General features: G+C 38.5%; 1 protein-coding gene across 1 annotated transcript; it reads left to right on the top strand.

Annotated features, from left to right (window-relative positions):
• Window positions 1-7,179: 7,179 nt before the first annotated feature.
• LOC149260302 (Zinc finger (C3HC4-type RING finger) family protein) lies at window positions 7,180-11,364 on the top strand. Its single transcript, XM_089420194.1, has 2 exons — window positions 7,180-8,216; window positions 9,074-11,364. Exons 1-2 carry the CDS (start codon window positions 7,752-7,754, stop codon window positions 11,165-11,167), a joined length of 2,559 nt encoding a protein of 852 aa, XP_089276320.1. The 5' UTR covers window positions 7,180-7,751; the 3' UTR covers window positions 11,168-11,364.
• Window positions 11,365-13,437: the final 2,073 nt, after the last annotated feature.

The raw sequence follows: 13,437 nt of genomic DNA, 5'->3' as shown, positions 1-13,437 counted from the left end.
ATTGTGTTGTTTTTATTATTTTCATAAAAAATAAATAAATGAATGGGAGGACTTTAAAGACAATAGGGAAAGTTATCCACGATATTCTGACAGCTAGCTCTTGGAATAATCTATTTAGGGAAGGGTTTGAGTATTTATTGTGAGGCTTCATCAAAAAAAGGCCGAGCACATCAACCAAATGAAGAAACAATCTGTCTCATAAATTATCTTTAACCTCGTGGACTTTTCTTTCTTTCTTTCTCTAACTAAATTGATTATATATATATTTTTTTTACATTTTACCATTCCTCAAATGAAGTTCATTATTTATTATTTGGGATTAGATTTGAAATTAAAATAATAGATTTTCTGGTTCACGTTATTTCGAGTAATCAGAAAAAGACACATTCTTACACAACGACCTTGTTAACTTCGGGAAATTCCCTGCGGCAGCTTTATTATTAGGATGGTCGTGGGGTTCCATGACGGAAACGTATTGAAAACGATAAGTTGTCACACAAAGTTAACGTTTAGAATAAGTATTATTATTAACAACATAAATTAAAAACGTTGCAACCAAACAAATGTTTAACGCTGCCGCTTTCGAATTCGAAACTTCCCGAAGCGAAGAAACGAATCTCCTATTAGCACCGACCGACGACCGCAGTCGAGCCTTTAAGGAACAAGCCCGGCGTTTAATTTTTTTGCTTGCTGTCCACTCCAACCTATAAGAATCCGCCACGTGACACCACACCGTTCGCGATTCTTAGATTCTGCGCTGTGAAGCGCCTAGGTAACAAGACCAATGCCATCCTCTGGCATTGGTTCAGAGGCGCATCCTGTCAAATAATTACACGATGACGTCATCGCGCCAGAGGCCGGGTGTCGGTTTTCTCCCGCAGGGGGTGGGGGTGGGTGTTTGGCCTGACGCCGTTGACGGAAACCGTCTGCGGGGGGTGGATGTGAGAGAGCGAGGTTCGGAATTTTTAAAAGCAACAGCGGCGTGGGATAAGGAATGAGTTAGCGGCAGTGACGGGCGCCGACGGCTGACTGACGGCGCCTTCCGCGGCACGTCTCGACTACGTTTTCTGTCACAGTCACATGCGGGTCCAGGATTTTATATAGTTTTTATACACATGCATAATTGGGGCCATGCAGGGTTGGAAATTTCAAATCCCGCTCGGCGTCCCTCGTATTATATATTTGGCGAGCACTTTATGAGGCCCCGGCGGGTGGAATTTTTATATTTATGCCGTAGAGTATTGCAATCACACTATTCAGATTTGTAGGGTCGCCCCCCACAGGCCAAGACGAGGGGCGGGGGTTATCCATTTATAATACTTTTTCCTTTTCTCGGGTCGAGACAAAACTTATTGATATAATTTTTATATAGTCTGGGTGGAGACAAATTATTGATACAGAGAAGAAATCTAATTCTAGGTGGAATCTTGGGATGTGGAGGAGGTGGGGGTTCTATATTAAGAATATGTTTGTTGATAAGTGGCGATTGGTGTTTATACCAAACCACCAACTACACCACCCTCCCTTGACACCCCACGTTGCATCTCATGGCCATGGGGAATTAAAAATTGTGTTGCCCACTAATAATATTCATATGTGGCCCCTCTATCTAGGCAAATAAAAAATCACTTACAAGTTGCAGATTGACTTGACCATGTGGATCTTAACTCTGAAATTCTTTCTATCTTTTCTAACCCAAGTGCCATTAAAAAAATTCACCCCCATCAGATCACACTGTACTTGTTGAGATCTCATGGAGCCATTGGGAGGCTCAAAACATTCTGACATTGGAGTGTTCTGTACACATTGGCCACTTATAGACTTTTAAGAAGAAATGGATAATTATGATTGGAATGCATATTATTATGCTTTATGCCTAGAGTTCAACCAAGGGATTGAGTCCAAGAAGAAAAATATATTTATGAATTTATTGATATGCTCACTGCCCCTAAGATTCCCCTGCCAAGTTTTATAATATCCATGTCTTAAACGCCTTGGACTCAGCAGCAGCAGCCCCCCTTCTCTCTTTCTCTTTTTCTTCCCCTACCAAATCATGTTCACGCATTGAAATTGCTACACAAAATCATTGTCCACAGGTCAACACAGAGCCACCACTCTACCTGTGATAAACAATAAAGAAGCCGTGCCTAAAGCAACAGTCATGAGGAAAAAAAGAATTATTTTGATAAGAATGAAGTGAAGAGAATCCAAATCATTTGCACCTTGCACCTTCCATTAAATGTCATGTCGAAATTTAATTATAAAATAAAAACATGTAACTGCAACATGCCATGTTCTCCTCGCATGATCACAGGGTAGCAGGAAAAAGAAAGAAATTCTCACGCCCATCCTACAACAGCATAAATAATATAAATTAAATTATTTGAAGATGATAGAGCTCCTATTCTTCACGGGCCCCTTTCTTTCAAAGATGCTCTCCACAATAATTCGTATTCCATTTTACCATCTGCCCAGGTGCATTTATTGCGGAAATATCAACGATTAATTTGGTTTAAACATTGCATGAGCTTACAATACAAATTATTGAAATGAAATAAGATAGTTTTTAATAATTCCTATAAGATTTTGTAGTTTAAGGGACCATCTAATATCACTTTATTTATATTCAAATTTGTTTCTAAATTAATTCTGCTGTTATAGATTTTGAAAAAAAAAATCGCTGATTTGTGCAACCTTGTTTTTTCAGAAAATTAACTAAAAATATTCACCTTTAAACTAAACAATTCACTAATACATAAACCAATGCATTTTGACTTTTATTTCTACAAATCTTTGTTAATTGTGTCTAATATTTTAGAGACTGTTAGGCTCCTCCTTATACTTTCAGGATTTTAGCCTGAGTACTCTCCTATTATCACTAAAGTGCTTTTGGTTTTCAAAAACCTGAATGATTGCTGCAAACCTTTGTTAAATGGCTCCAATATTTTGGTGGCTGTTAGGCCCCAACTCACTTTTTCGGTACTCTCCCGATTACCCCTCTACTTCGTGTAGGTTTATATGTTCAATTTATTATTTTATTCCTATGAGTGTTAGGAGTGTTATCGTATATTGTTTTTAAATATACCTTTTTAATATTTTAGTGAGATACATTCACTATCTATGAAAAGGTGGGACACATACAATAAACATGTAATCATTTTTAATTGTTAGTAGGTAATTCAACATTCTTCTAGACCATTAATTATTTTTTTTTCCTTTTTTATTTTAGAAAATTTGAATTTCTGTGTGGGATTTTGTGACACTTTATTTTTATTTAATTTAATGTGATTTTTATGTACAGTGTTATATTAATGAGTGTAATTAGATTGCAGATTTTATGATATTTTGGAAATATGATGTATAAAAGTAAAGTTAAACAATTAACTTTCCTCATATCATTTCTAAAATATTCCAAAATCTAATCATATTATAGTAAATCGAAAATTGTTTTGGATAAGTCATAATAAATTGATTTTTAAGGATTATCTTGCTTATTTTTATGGGTTAAAAATAACCAGCCTGTCACTGGATAAATGCGCAGCCGCTAATCCAACTGCAGCATATACAACTGTCCGGCATTTATGGCCCATAGGTAGGCTGGTTATTTGTGGGCATCTTTATGTTTGTGTAAAACTAAACTTGAGTTAGGATTGTTTGACTTTGCTTATGTCATTTCTAAATTATTAGAGAACTTACAATCCACATAAAAATGATTGTGTTATACTAGATTGGAAATGATTTTGGACAAGTCTCATAATAAATGAGTTTTTAAGGATTGTCTTGCTTGTTTTTTTGTTTCTCTAAAATTAAATTTGAGTTAGGATTTATAAAAGTAACTTATAAGGATTGTCTTGTTTTTGTGTTTATGTAAAACTGAACTTGAGTTATGATTTATCAAAGTAACTTATTTTTGAGCTATGAGTTTATGTTGATTTTACATTTAGGCTTCCAAGAAGCATGTATCAAAGTCAATTGACTTTGCTCTATAACACTGAACTTGAGTTAGGATTTATAAAAGTAACTTATGTTTGAGCTATGAGTTTATGTTGATTTTACATTTAGGTTTCCAAGAAGCATGGATCGAGTCAATAATTGACTTTGTTATGTGCCCATTGGATGTGCTAAATATCTAATCAACATAAGGATGGTAGTTGTTGAGCAAAACGATTTACATCACATACTATGTTTGTAGTAAATTATTTAAAATATCTCTATTAAAATATTAAAATTATACCTAGGGAAATACTAAAAAGCAAGAAAGATAGAATCTTCCTAAAAATAATTTCAAAACCCACTTTAGTAGTGTCATATACAATAACCAAAGTCATTATGAAACAATTTATTTACTAGATAGCAAATCAAAGACATTAAAGTGATGCATGCTTTAGATAACTCTAATCCAAAATGGATAACAAATATCCTTGCAATTGATTTAAAGCATAATATTTAAAAAGTGGATAATGTCTTTGCTTTTTTAACTTTTAATATGAAAATATCCACTCAGTGGTGCATGATTTAGATAACTCTTTTCCAAGATCAAAGACATATAATTCTAATTCAAAATGAAGGGCTGATACCCCTTGGATCAATTCAAAAGATACTCCTCTTTCCCAAGATGGAGAGTAGATAATTCTAATTCAAAATGAAAGGCATATACCTCTTGGATCAATTCAAAAGATACTCTAGAGTAAGTAAAAAAATATTTAATAAGTAGAGAATACCTATTTTTTAACCTTTTAATATGACAATATACACTTAGACTACTTTTTTCCAAAATAGAGAATAAATTATTCTAATTCAAAATGGAAGGCAATCAACCCTTGAATCAATTCAAAAGATATCCTAAAATATGTAAAAAGAAAATATTTAATGAGTGGAAAATGTCTTTTTCAGACTTTTTAATAGAAAAGTATCCACTGTATATCAAGAGGTTTGTTTTGCACCCAAAAATATTTAATAAGTGGACAATTCCTTTTTAAGGCTTTTAATAAAATGTATCCACTGTATATGAAGAGGTGGGGCATTTTTTCGCACAACCTTATAACTTTAATGACAACTTTAACTTTTATAACATTTTTTTTGGTACTATAAGAATCCACAGACACTGACATATCATTATAAAAAATAACTTTAACAGAGCAATAACAACCATGACAACAACACTCCATTTTGACCAACCAATAAAACTATCCCTTTACTTTGATTGCTCATGATGAGCATTCACTATTAATAAAAAGATAATGAATATTTAGCATTCTATGTCATCCAAAATCCCTCTTAATCTCTCTACTTCTCTTTACTTTGATTGCTCATGATGAACATTCACCATTAATATGAAAATAATGAAGATTGAACACCTCTTAATATCTCTACTTCTCTTTACTTTGATTACTCATGATGAACATTCACCATTAAAATGAATATAATGAAGATTGAACACTCCATATTTACTTTAATTGCTCATGATAAACATTCACCTTTATAATAATGAAGATTGAACACTCCAGGTCAACCAAGATCCCTCTTAATCTCTTGGAGTCATGGATCCATTATTGCTCTCTTATTTACCATCTAAATTTTGGTAGTTTAACCAAGATCCTTTATTGTTCTCTTATTTACCATGAAAAATTTTGGTAGTTTAACCAAGATCCTCTATTGTTATCTTATTTACCACCTAAATTTTGGTAGTTTATATATAACTCTATATATATATAAAACAGCTCGTACGGTTAAGCCAATGCTTTTGGCTCAAGTAAAATCCTGGTTAGCATTTCCGCCATGTGAACGGAGAGGAACCCGTACAAGGAAAGGGGCCGCCCACATGCACGTAGTCAGCTCTCCCCGTTTTAAATTAATATCATTAAACGTTAATTTACGATAACGTTGGCGATGATCAACCCCTCACATGTATTGGCAGTTGAGTTTAACAGCACACCGCACGTTGGCTTCGAACCACTTTGCTTGAACGTGGTCGGTCCGTTCCGTCCAGAGTTACCGGAAAACGGAGGGAGAGAAAAACCCGACTAGCCCGGGCCGGGCCTGGGCTGGGCTGCTCAACCCTGCCCCACCGAAACGTCGCCAACGTCATTGGATGCCGTCCAGTGAGGATGATGGTCAGGGAGAAATTGAGAATGACCATTCGGCGCTCGGTACGACTTCGTCGCAATTCCCGTCGACCTTGAGAGATACGTCACCTCTCAGACTTTGACGTACGGGACACAGGATTACCATTAGGTTACCCGCGCGGTCAGGTTTTCAAAACTCACGCCGCATGAGTCGTGACCGGCGGACAGCCGGCTATTAACAAAAAGTCAGCTGTTTCATACCGCAAAAGCTAAAAACCCTTGAAGCTTTTGGTCACAAGGTGTAGACGACGGAAATTAAACCCTGAGGGCGCATCACAATCATTTGACGTGAAAGCATAACGGCAGGGCACGTCTCGCCGTTACATTAACTACACTTACATGGGGGTGCAGAGGTAGGGTAGTAAGTAAGTTCCGGTCCACTACTGTAGCTTGTTACTATCACCGTCAGACTACAGTGTTATGTCCAAGATGGAAAATATTCGTGGAGAATAATGCATCTGGCATAAAGTTTTGGCGCCATAAGACGACATTTGTCGCCATAAGACGACATTCTTTTATCGCCGTTGGACGTCGAGTTCACGGGCAAATGTCGTATTACTAGCGTACTGCGGTTTGGCTCGGCTAGCTAAACTTAACCGATGTCCACAACTTGTCAGATTGGATAAAAAGTCTGGCAGATACTTGCCTGAAGAAATAGAAAGATGCATGTCATTGTAGTACAGAAGAGGATGCGAGGCAAATCCTGCAGTAGATTTGTAGAAAATGGGCAGGACATGTTTGAAATAGCTTTATTTAGGTAGCCGTGGTGAAACCGCTAGCGGAACCGCGTCCGAACCAGAGTTCTGGATTGATGGGTTGCAGACAGTGACCAATGATAGGGGGGGGAGGGAGCCGGTGACCAGGTGCGTGTAGCTGCGTAGGCATATCCCGCAACGGCTACCGTGAGCCCGTAGGACGTTGACTATGTTGCAATGAATGGGTGTAGACAAGGGCACGTGGCGGTTGGGTTGTGCCCGTTGCGGGCAACCTCGAGCTCACCGAAGCCCGCCGCGCTTGCCCCAAAAAGCAGCAAAGATGATTAACAAACCCCAAACCTGTGAAGAAAGATTAGCATGATTAGGAAGATGATGATGTCCATGATGATGAGCATCATCATCTGCTGCTCATCATCATCTCCTTATCTTCCTCTGAGCTCATGATATATTTGATGCCAAACAGACACAATACCCATCTCATCTCATCTCAGCTTAAGCTCAGCTCATCTCATCTCATCTAGTCTAGTATCTTCTCGTCGGAGTTAGAATTCGATCAGAGGAGCCACTGAGGCCTTCGCTTTTGCAGAGATATTGGCAGGTGGGATTTAGCTTTTGTCTTAACCCTGCCACTTGGACATTTCCAAACACGGTTCCTGGAGAGGAAATTTATCTGGATTTTGCGAGCCGAACAAGACAAGGCAACGGGGAGAAACAAGGAGAATTGAAGGCCATGCTTATCATGAGCCTGTGTTAATTTTGTCCGTTTCTCTGTGTTGAAGGCGATGGAGGCCATGCTTTTGGCTCTCTGTTACTTGGTCGCTTTTTTGTCCATTTAGACGGGAAGGATATTATATCCCACGGCTCAATCTGGTAAGAGATTTTAAGCGAAAAGAGGAAATTGGAAGCAGAGATGGGAACTGGATGGAGAAGGGCTCGGAGCGCATTAGGGTTAAGTGTTTGTACATCGAGTCCTCGTGCCCTGGACTCTCTGGATTCCGTAAGTCCCAGGACGTCGCAGACGGATAATGGTTCGAGTCCCAGGCTTTTGCCAGAAAGCGTCCCTAGTCCGAGATTACAGCAATTGGAAAATATTGCCATTAACAGCCCCAGGTTGCAGTGCCAAACCGCGCCCAGCCCCAGGCTCCGGTGCCAAACGAGCGCCAGTCCCAGAGTTCAGTCTTCTCTTTCGTCGGTTGTCTCGGGTTCAAGTCCCAGGATGTGTTCTCAGTCTCAGTGCAGCCCGCGGTTGCAATGCAGGACTAGTGCGAGCCCGAGGGTGAGGAATATTGAAAATGTTCCCTTGACTGAAGGTTCGATTCCGTCGTCTCCCCGCTCCAGATTAAGCATGTTGAGGACCGGTATTAGGCTTTCCAGAGTAAGTCTCTAATGCTTTAAAGATTTTCAGTTTCAAGATTCTTGTGATTTGAAAGGTGAATTATAGCGTCTTCTGGCATCTGTATTTCTCTAAATCTGATTGTTTTTGCATTAAAACTTCAAATGCAGTACAGTATCTTGAAAACTTTATAAACTATTTTTGGCATAAAAGGAGCGAGTATCCTCGTTTTGAACAAAATTTCGTTACTGTTTTTTCGCAATCAATCCACTTGTTACCAATCGTAAAAATCCTGTAAAGCAAACTGATTTCACGCTTCTCAGTCGAACAATTCCTGTCCCTAAGTTAACCCTGGAAAAGATCTTAAAAAGTGAGCTGCTTTCAGACTTCATTTCTGTCCCTAAGTTGATCCAGCAAAAATTCTGAAAAAGCGAACTATTTCAGGTTTTATTTGTACAATTCTTGGCGCTAACTTAGTTCTGTGTTTTTTTTCTTGCATTTTTTGTTAAGATCTTTAATTAGAATGCTATATTTTGTTTTTCTTTTGCGAATTCGAATTTTGAACACTGGACATAAAGATGTTCCGTTGTTCTCGGTGATTCAACCAGAAAGACAAAAGCGTGCGTTTTGTAAGAGAGTTTACCTCGTAAACTTGAAATGCCGATCGAGACGAAACCAAGAAAGAAGCAATCTTTGAATCTCGAGAGTTGACTTACTGCTAAGTTCCAACTTCTAGGCTACAGAGTTCAAAATCTGTCAAAATGAAGCTCTCGTACTCCGTTTTGCAAACGCATATTGAAGCACTGCTGGATTTCCATTATCTGATAAAGCTGATGGTTATTATTCTTTCTTGCTTTTTAAAAGCCGTTCTAATGACTCCACGCTTGTTTCTTTTGCAGAGTACCTGTGCAATGTGTTTGCAGACGATGAAGCCTGGACAAGGCCACGCAATATTCACTGCGGAATGTTCTCACGCGTTCCATTTTCCGTGTATTGCTTCAAATGTCAAGCACGGCAACCTGATTTGTCCCGTTTGTCGAGCAAAATGGAAGGAAGTACCGTCTCAAGCGTCGGTGAGTGCAGTCCAGAAGGATGAAAAAGCCGAAAGAGGCTCGGCATTGACCCCGAGAAGCAGCAGGAGAAACGCAACTTCTTCTTCTGAAGCCTCGGAACAAGTTGAATACAGGCGACCAGAAAGAAATTCTGAAGAATCAATTACTCCAAGAGGAACTCGTCAAATTCCTTCTTCTGAGCCCCTTTACGACGATGACGAGCCGCTGGACACAAATCTCAGGGAAAACGGCCGAACATTCAGTACTATTCATGAAGAAGAGGAGGAGTTTGAATTTAAAGGTTTCGTGGTCGAACCCGAACAAACTATGGGGTTAGTGAGCAATAATGCCAAAAACGGTGGCCTAACCAGAAATCTCGAGGTCACTTTACAGCCAGCAGTTGGAGTACTAGCAGCGGGGAAATCGTGCGAGAACTTCACAGTATTACTGCAAGTGAAAGCTCCACCTGCAATCGACAGACAGCAGAAAAACCCGAAGCAGATTTCATCTTCTTTACTGCCGCATCCTAGCTACCGTGCTCCTATTGATCTGGTAACGGTCCTGGATGTAAGCGGCAGCATGTCAGGAACCAAATTACAGCTATTAAAGCGGGCGATGAGGTTAGTAATTTCTTCACTGAGTCCGGCAGACCGGCTCTCGGTCGTCGCATTTTCTTCAACGGCTAAGCGCATGTTTCCCCTTAGGCGTATGGTTCCCAAAGGCCAGAGAGCCGTCCGTCGCGTAATCGACGGCCTCGCCTGCAGCGAGGGCACTAACATCGCCGACGGCTTAAAGAAAGCAGCCAAAATCTTAGAAGATCGGCGGGAACGGAACCCGGTGGCTTCCATCATGCTGCTCTCGGACGGGCAAGACAAGAACAGCATAAGCACGCTACAGAATCGACAAACCCTGCCCGGATCCATCAGACAGAGCACACGCTACGGCCACATTGAGATCCCCGTGCACGCTTTCGGCTTTGGAAATGACCACGACGCGGCCAAGATGCACACCATTTCGGAGGAATCCGGCGGTACATTTTCCTTCATTAAAGCCGAAGCTTCAGTCCAAGACGCCTTCGCCGAGCGCATCGGGGGCTTACTGAGCGTGGTCGCGCAGGACGTGCAGTTGACGCTTTCTTGCTCCTCGGCTCCAGGCGTCGAACTGCAAAACATACACGCTGGAAGCTGCCAGACCAGGGTTTTGGATGATTACGGCACCGTCAAATTGGGGGATCTTTACGCCGAAGAAGACAAAGACATCATCGTCGAGCTAAAAATCCCGGCCGTCAAATATCCAAACCCCATGGCTGTCCTCGGTGTAAAATGCTCCTTCAAGGATCCAGTCTCGCAGCAAACAATGTATGCCAAAGAACAGATTCTGATCATCCCTCGCCCTGACAGCGTCCGTGGATATCCCACGTCCGTCAGCCTCGAGGTCGAGAAGCGCAAGAATAGAGTGCGCACTGAGCAGGCCATCGCCGAGGCTCGAACCCTGGCCGACTCCGGCGACACCAACGGCGCGCAACAGGTCCTCTACAACGCCAAAGCCCTGCTGCAGTGTTCTCCCGTGTCTCGAACCGGAGACGAGTTGAGAAGCGCTGTGGAGGCGGAGATTGCAGAAATTCAGGCCAAAGTGAGGCAAAATTTCACTTACGAGAGGGAGCTGAGATCGGCTGAGATCCCTCGCGAGCGGCAGCCTAGATCGACTAGCAGTAATTATAATGAGCGTCAAAGATCCAGCAACGGTTACAGAAGGATAGATTACGAGCCTACGACGCCCTCAATGCTAGACATCGTCATGCGTTTGCAGACCGATAACGATGAGCCGCTCACTCCCACTTCGGCCTGGAGGGCCGCAGAGAAGCTGGCCAAGGTTGCCATGATGCGCAAATCTTTGAATCGGGTCAGTGATTTGCACGGCTTTGAGAACGCAAGATTTTAATTTTCTCTAACTCATTTGTCCTTTCACTTCTGCTTCCCTTCCCTTCCCTTACCTTGATTGAATGAATGAATGAATGTATGAATAAAAGAAGATATCAAGGCTTGCCAATGTCCGTGGAGATATTGGAAATTCCGTGCTGTATCCCTGTAGACTCATCAAACAACCAACTGCTAGTTTTTCCTTAACTGGACGAATTATTTTTATGGGATTTGTGATTTTTCTATGTTTAGAAAATATTTACAAGAATGTAAGCATTTCAGAGGTAAGTCGCTGCTCCTCCTCCGTTGTAGTAATGTACTGGAGGAGTGACTTGAAGACCTGTAGCCTGTCATCGATGCAGACAAGTAGTGATCAATATGTGATGATATTTACAGTCAAGCCTCACAAAAGCTTGATGGTTTGCTTTTGCATGCTTTCTATTTCTCCCAAATAAAAACGATATGAATTCTAAACTGCTGTTCTGGGACGTATCATGTATTTGTATCAAACACCACTATAACTTCAACCGCTGTAAATATCTCTCTTATCAAGTATCATTCAACTTAAATAAATTTCATAAACAATCCAATCAAATTATTAAACAGAAAAACTTTGATGTCAAACCTCATTTTGGCTGTCAGGTTAAAATGAATTTATTTTATTTTTTTTATATTTATTTCTTTCATTTAGATTGGATGTTTTGGCTGAGGACCAATTTTTTATTTATTTATTTCTTTCATTTAGATTGGATGTTTTGCTGAGAACCAAAACTGTCACAATCATTTACATGAAGCGGAGACATTATTCGGTATCATTGGGACCAATTTTTTTAATCATCATAAGGTGTTACAGTTACAGATGGAAAGTTTTGATATCAGGAAAAGTTATTTCAATATATAATAATTATTATAAAAACCATATAAAAGAAGGCCTGACCGTTTGAGATGGAAAGTTTTGATTATTAAAAAGGAACCTACCAGAAGGTGTTACAGTTTCAGATAAAAAGTTTTGATACTGTAATTTTTTTTTAACCTAATTATCTAAAACCTATGTAAAGAAGTGTTATAATGAGTTAGTTAAAGAAATGCTATTGTCTTCATTACTGAATTATTTTGCTCATATGAAATATCATTTTATATTAAAATGAAAATTTTTCTTATAATATTTAGATAAAATGTTATAAAACTTATTTTAATATTTATGGTTATAAAACTTATTTTAATATTTATAGTTAAAAAAATATGAAATGAGTACACCAAATTGTTCTTGGTTAACAAAATGTTATTTCTTTGGATTATTTCCTCTCATTTCATTTAGTTAATAATAATGATGGGCGATGACCATTCTTTTTGGAAAAATTTAAAAGGTTAAATAAAATATATTTATATTATAAAATAATTTTATTATAATAAATATATATTTATCTTATTTAATAAGTATATAGATAAATTTATGAGAAAAGTATTATAAAGTTTTACAATACAATATTAAACGGTAATGTTAGACAATATTAAAAAGTAATGTTAGACAATATTAAAAGATAATGTTAGGTAAATTAATATTGTTATTGTAGTTACTCAATTATTATGTGAGGAGGATATAATAATAATGACTTTTTTTTTTTTCTTATTGTAAAATATTTTAATGATATAATTATTGACATGTTTATGGCATTTTTTATTTAGTAAATGAAAAAGTTTGGGAAAATAGTATTATACATACTTTTAGTTAAGACAGTATAAAAAAGAAGAAGATTATAATAACTTTTTCATTGTAAATGAAAATCACATTCATTAGGTGCTCTAAACACTATAAAGACAATATAGATGTAGGTGCATTCTATGCCTACAAGAATAAACTCACAAAACTAATATACATGTTTGTTTTAGGTCCTTTAAAACATAATCCTAAATTCAACCTATTTCCCTCTAAGTTTTAAGCTCTTGTCACCCCTATGAAGGAGTTAATGTAATGAATCAATTCCTTATTGGAATTATACCTATGTCATGAAGTCTCTTTATTCCACTTAGAGGGGCTTTAGGCACAACTATCTCCTAAAGGAATAAAGTTCAATATTCACATCTTCTACTTTATCCCTTTAGGAAAGATTGGGATCCCCAATTAGTGCTTATTGTTGCTAATTTAACTCATTATAATCAATCATCTTTTCATTTGGTCTCTTTTTCCTTGAAGGATGATCTTATACATGGAGACAAGTATCTTTTAGATATCATGTACGTAAATAGATCTAACACCAAATTGTTATGTTCTCCTAATTGAATACTTGACTT

The sequence above is a fragment of the Pinus tabuliformis genome, chromosome 6 (genome assembly GCF_031772625.1).
Source record: "Pinus tabuliformis cultivar Carrire ecotype Pingquan chromosome 6, CPIR1, whole genome shotgun sequence".
Classification (NCBI taxonomy): domain Eukaryota; kingdom Viridiplantae; phylum Streptophyta; class Pinopsida; order Pinales; family Pinaceae; genus Pinus; species Pinus tabuliformis.
The sequence above is the reverse complement of the archived record's forward strand: the minus strand, read 5'-3'. Positions and strand labels throughout refer to the sequence as shown.

Excerpts from the sequence above, each read along its gene's own strand:
- LOC149260302 (XM_089420194.1), top strand. The coding sequence starts at position 7,752 with ATGGGAACTGGATGGAGAAGGGCTCGGAGCGCATTAGGGTTAAGTGTT. Across the intron at positions 8,217-9,073 it reads CCGGTATTAGGCTTTCCAGA|AGTACCTGTGCAATGTGTTT; the intron begins GTAAGTCTCTAA and ends TTTCTTTTGCAG.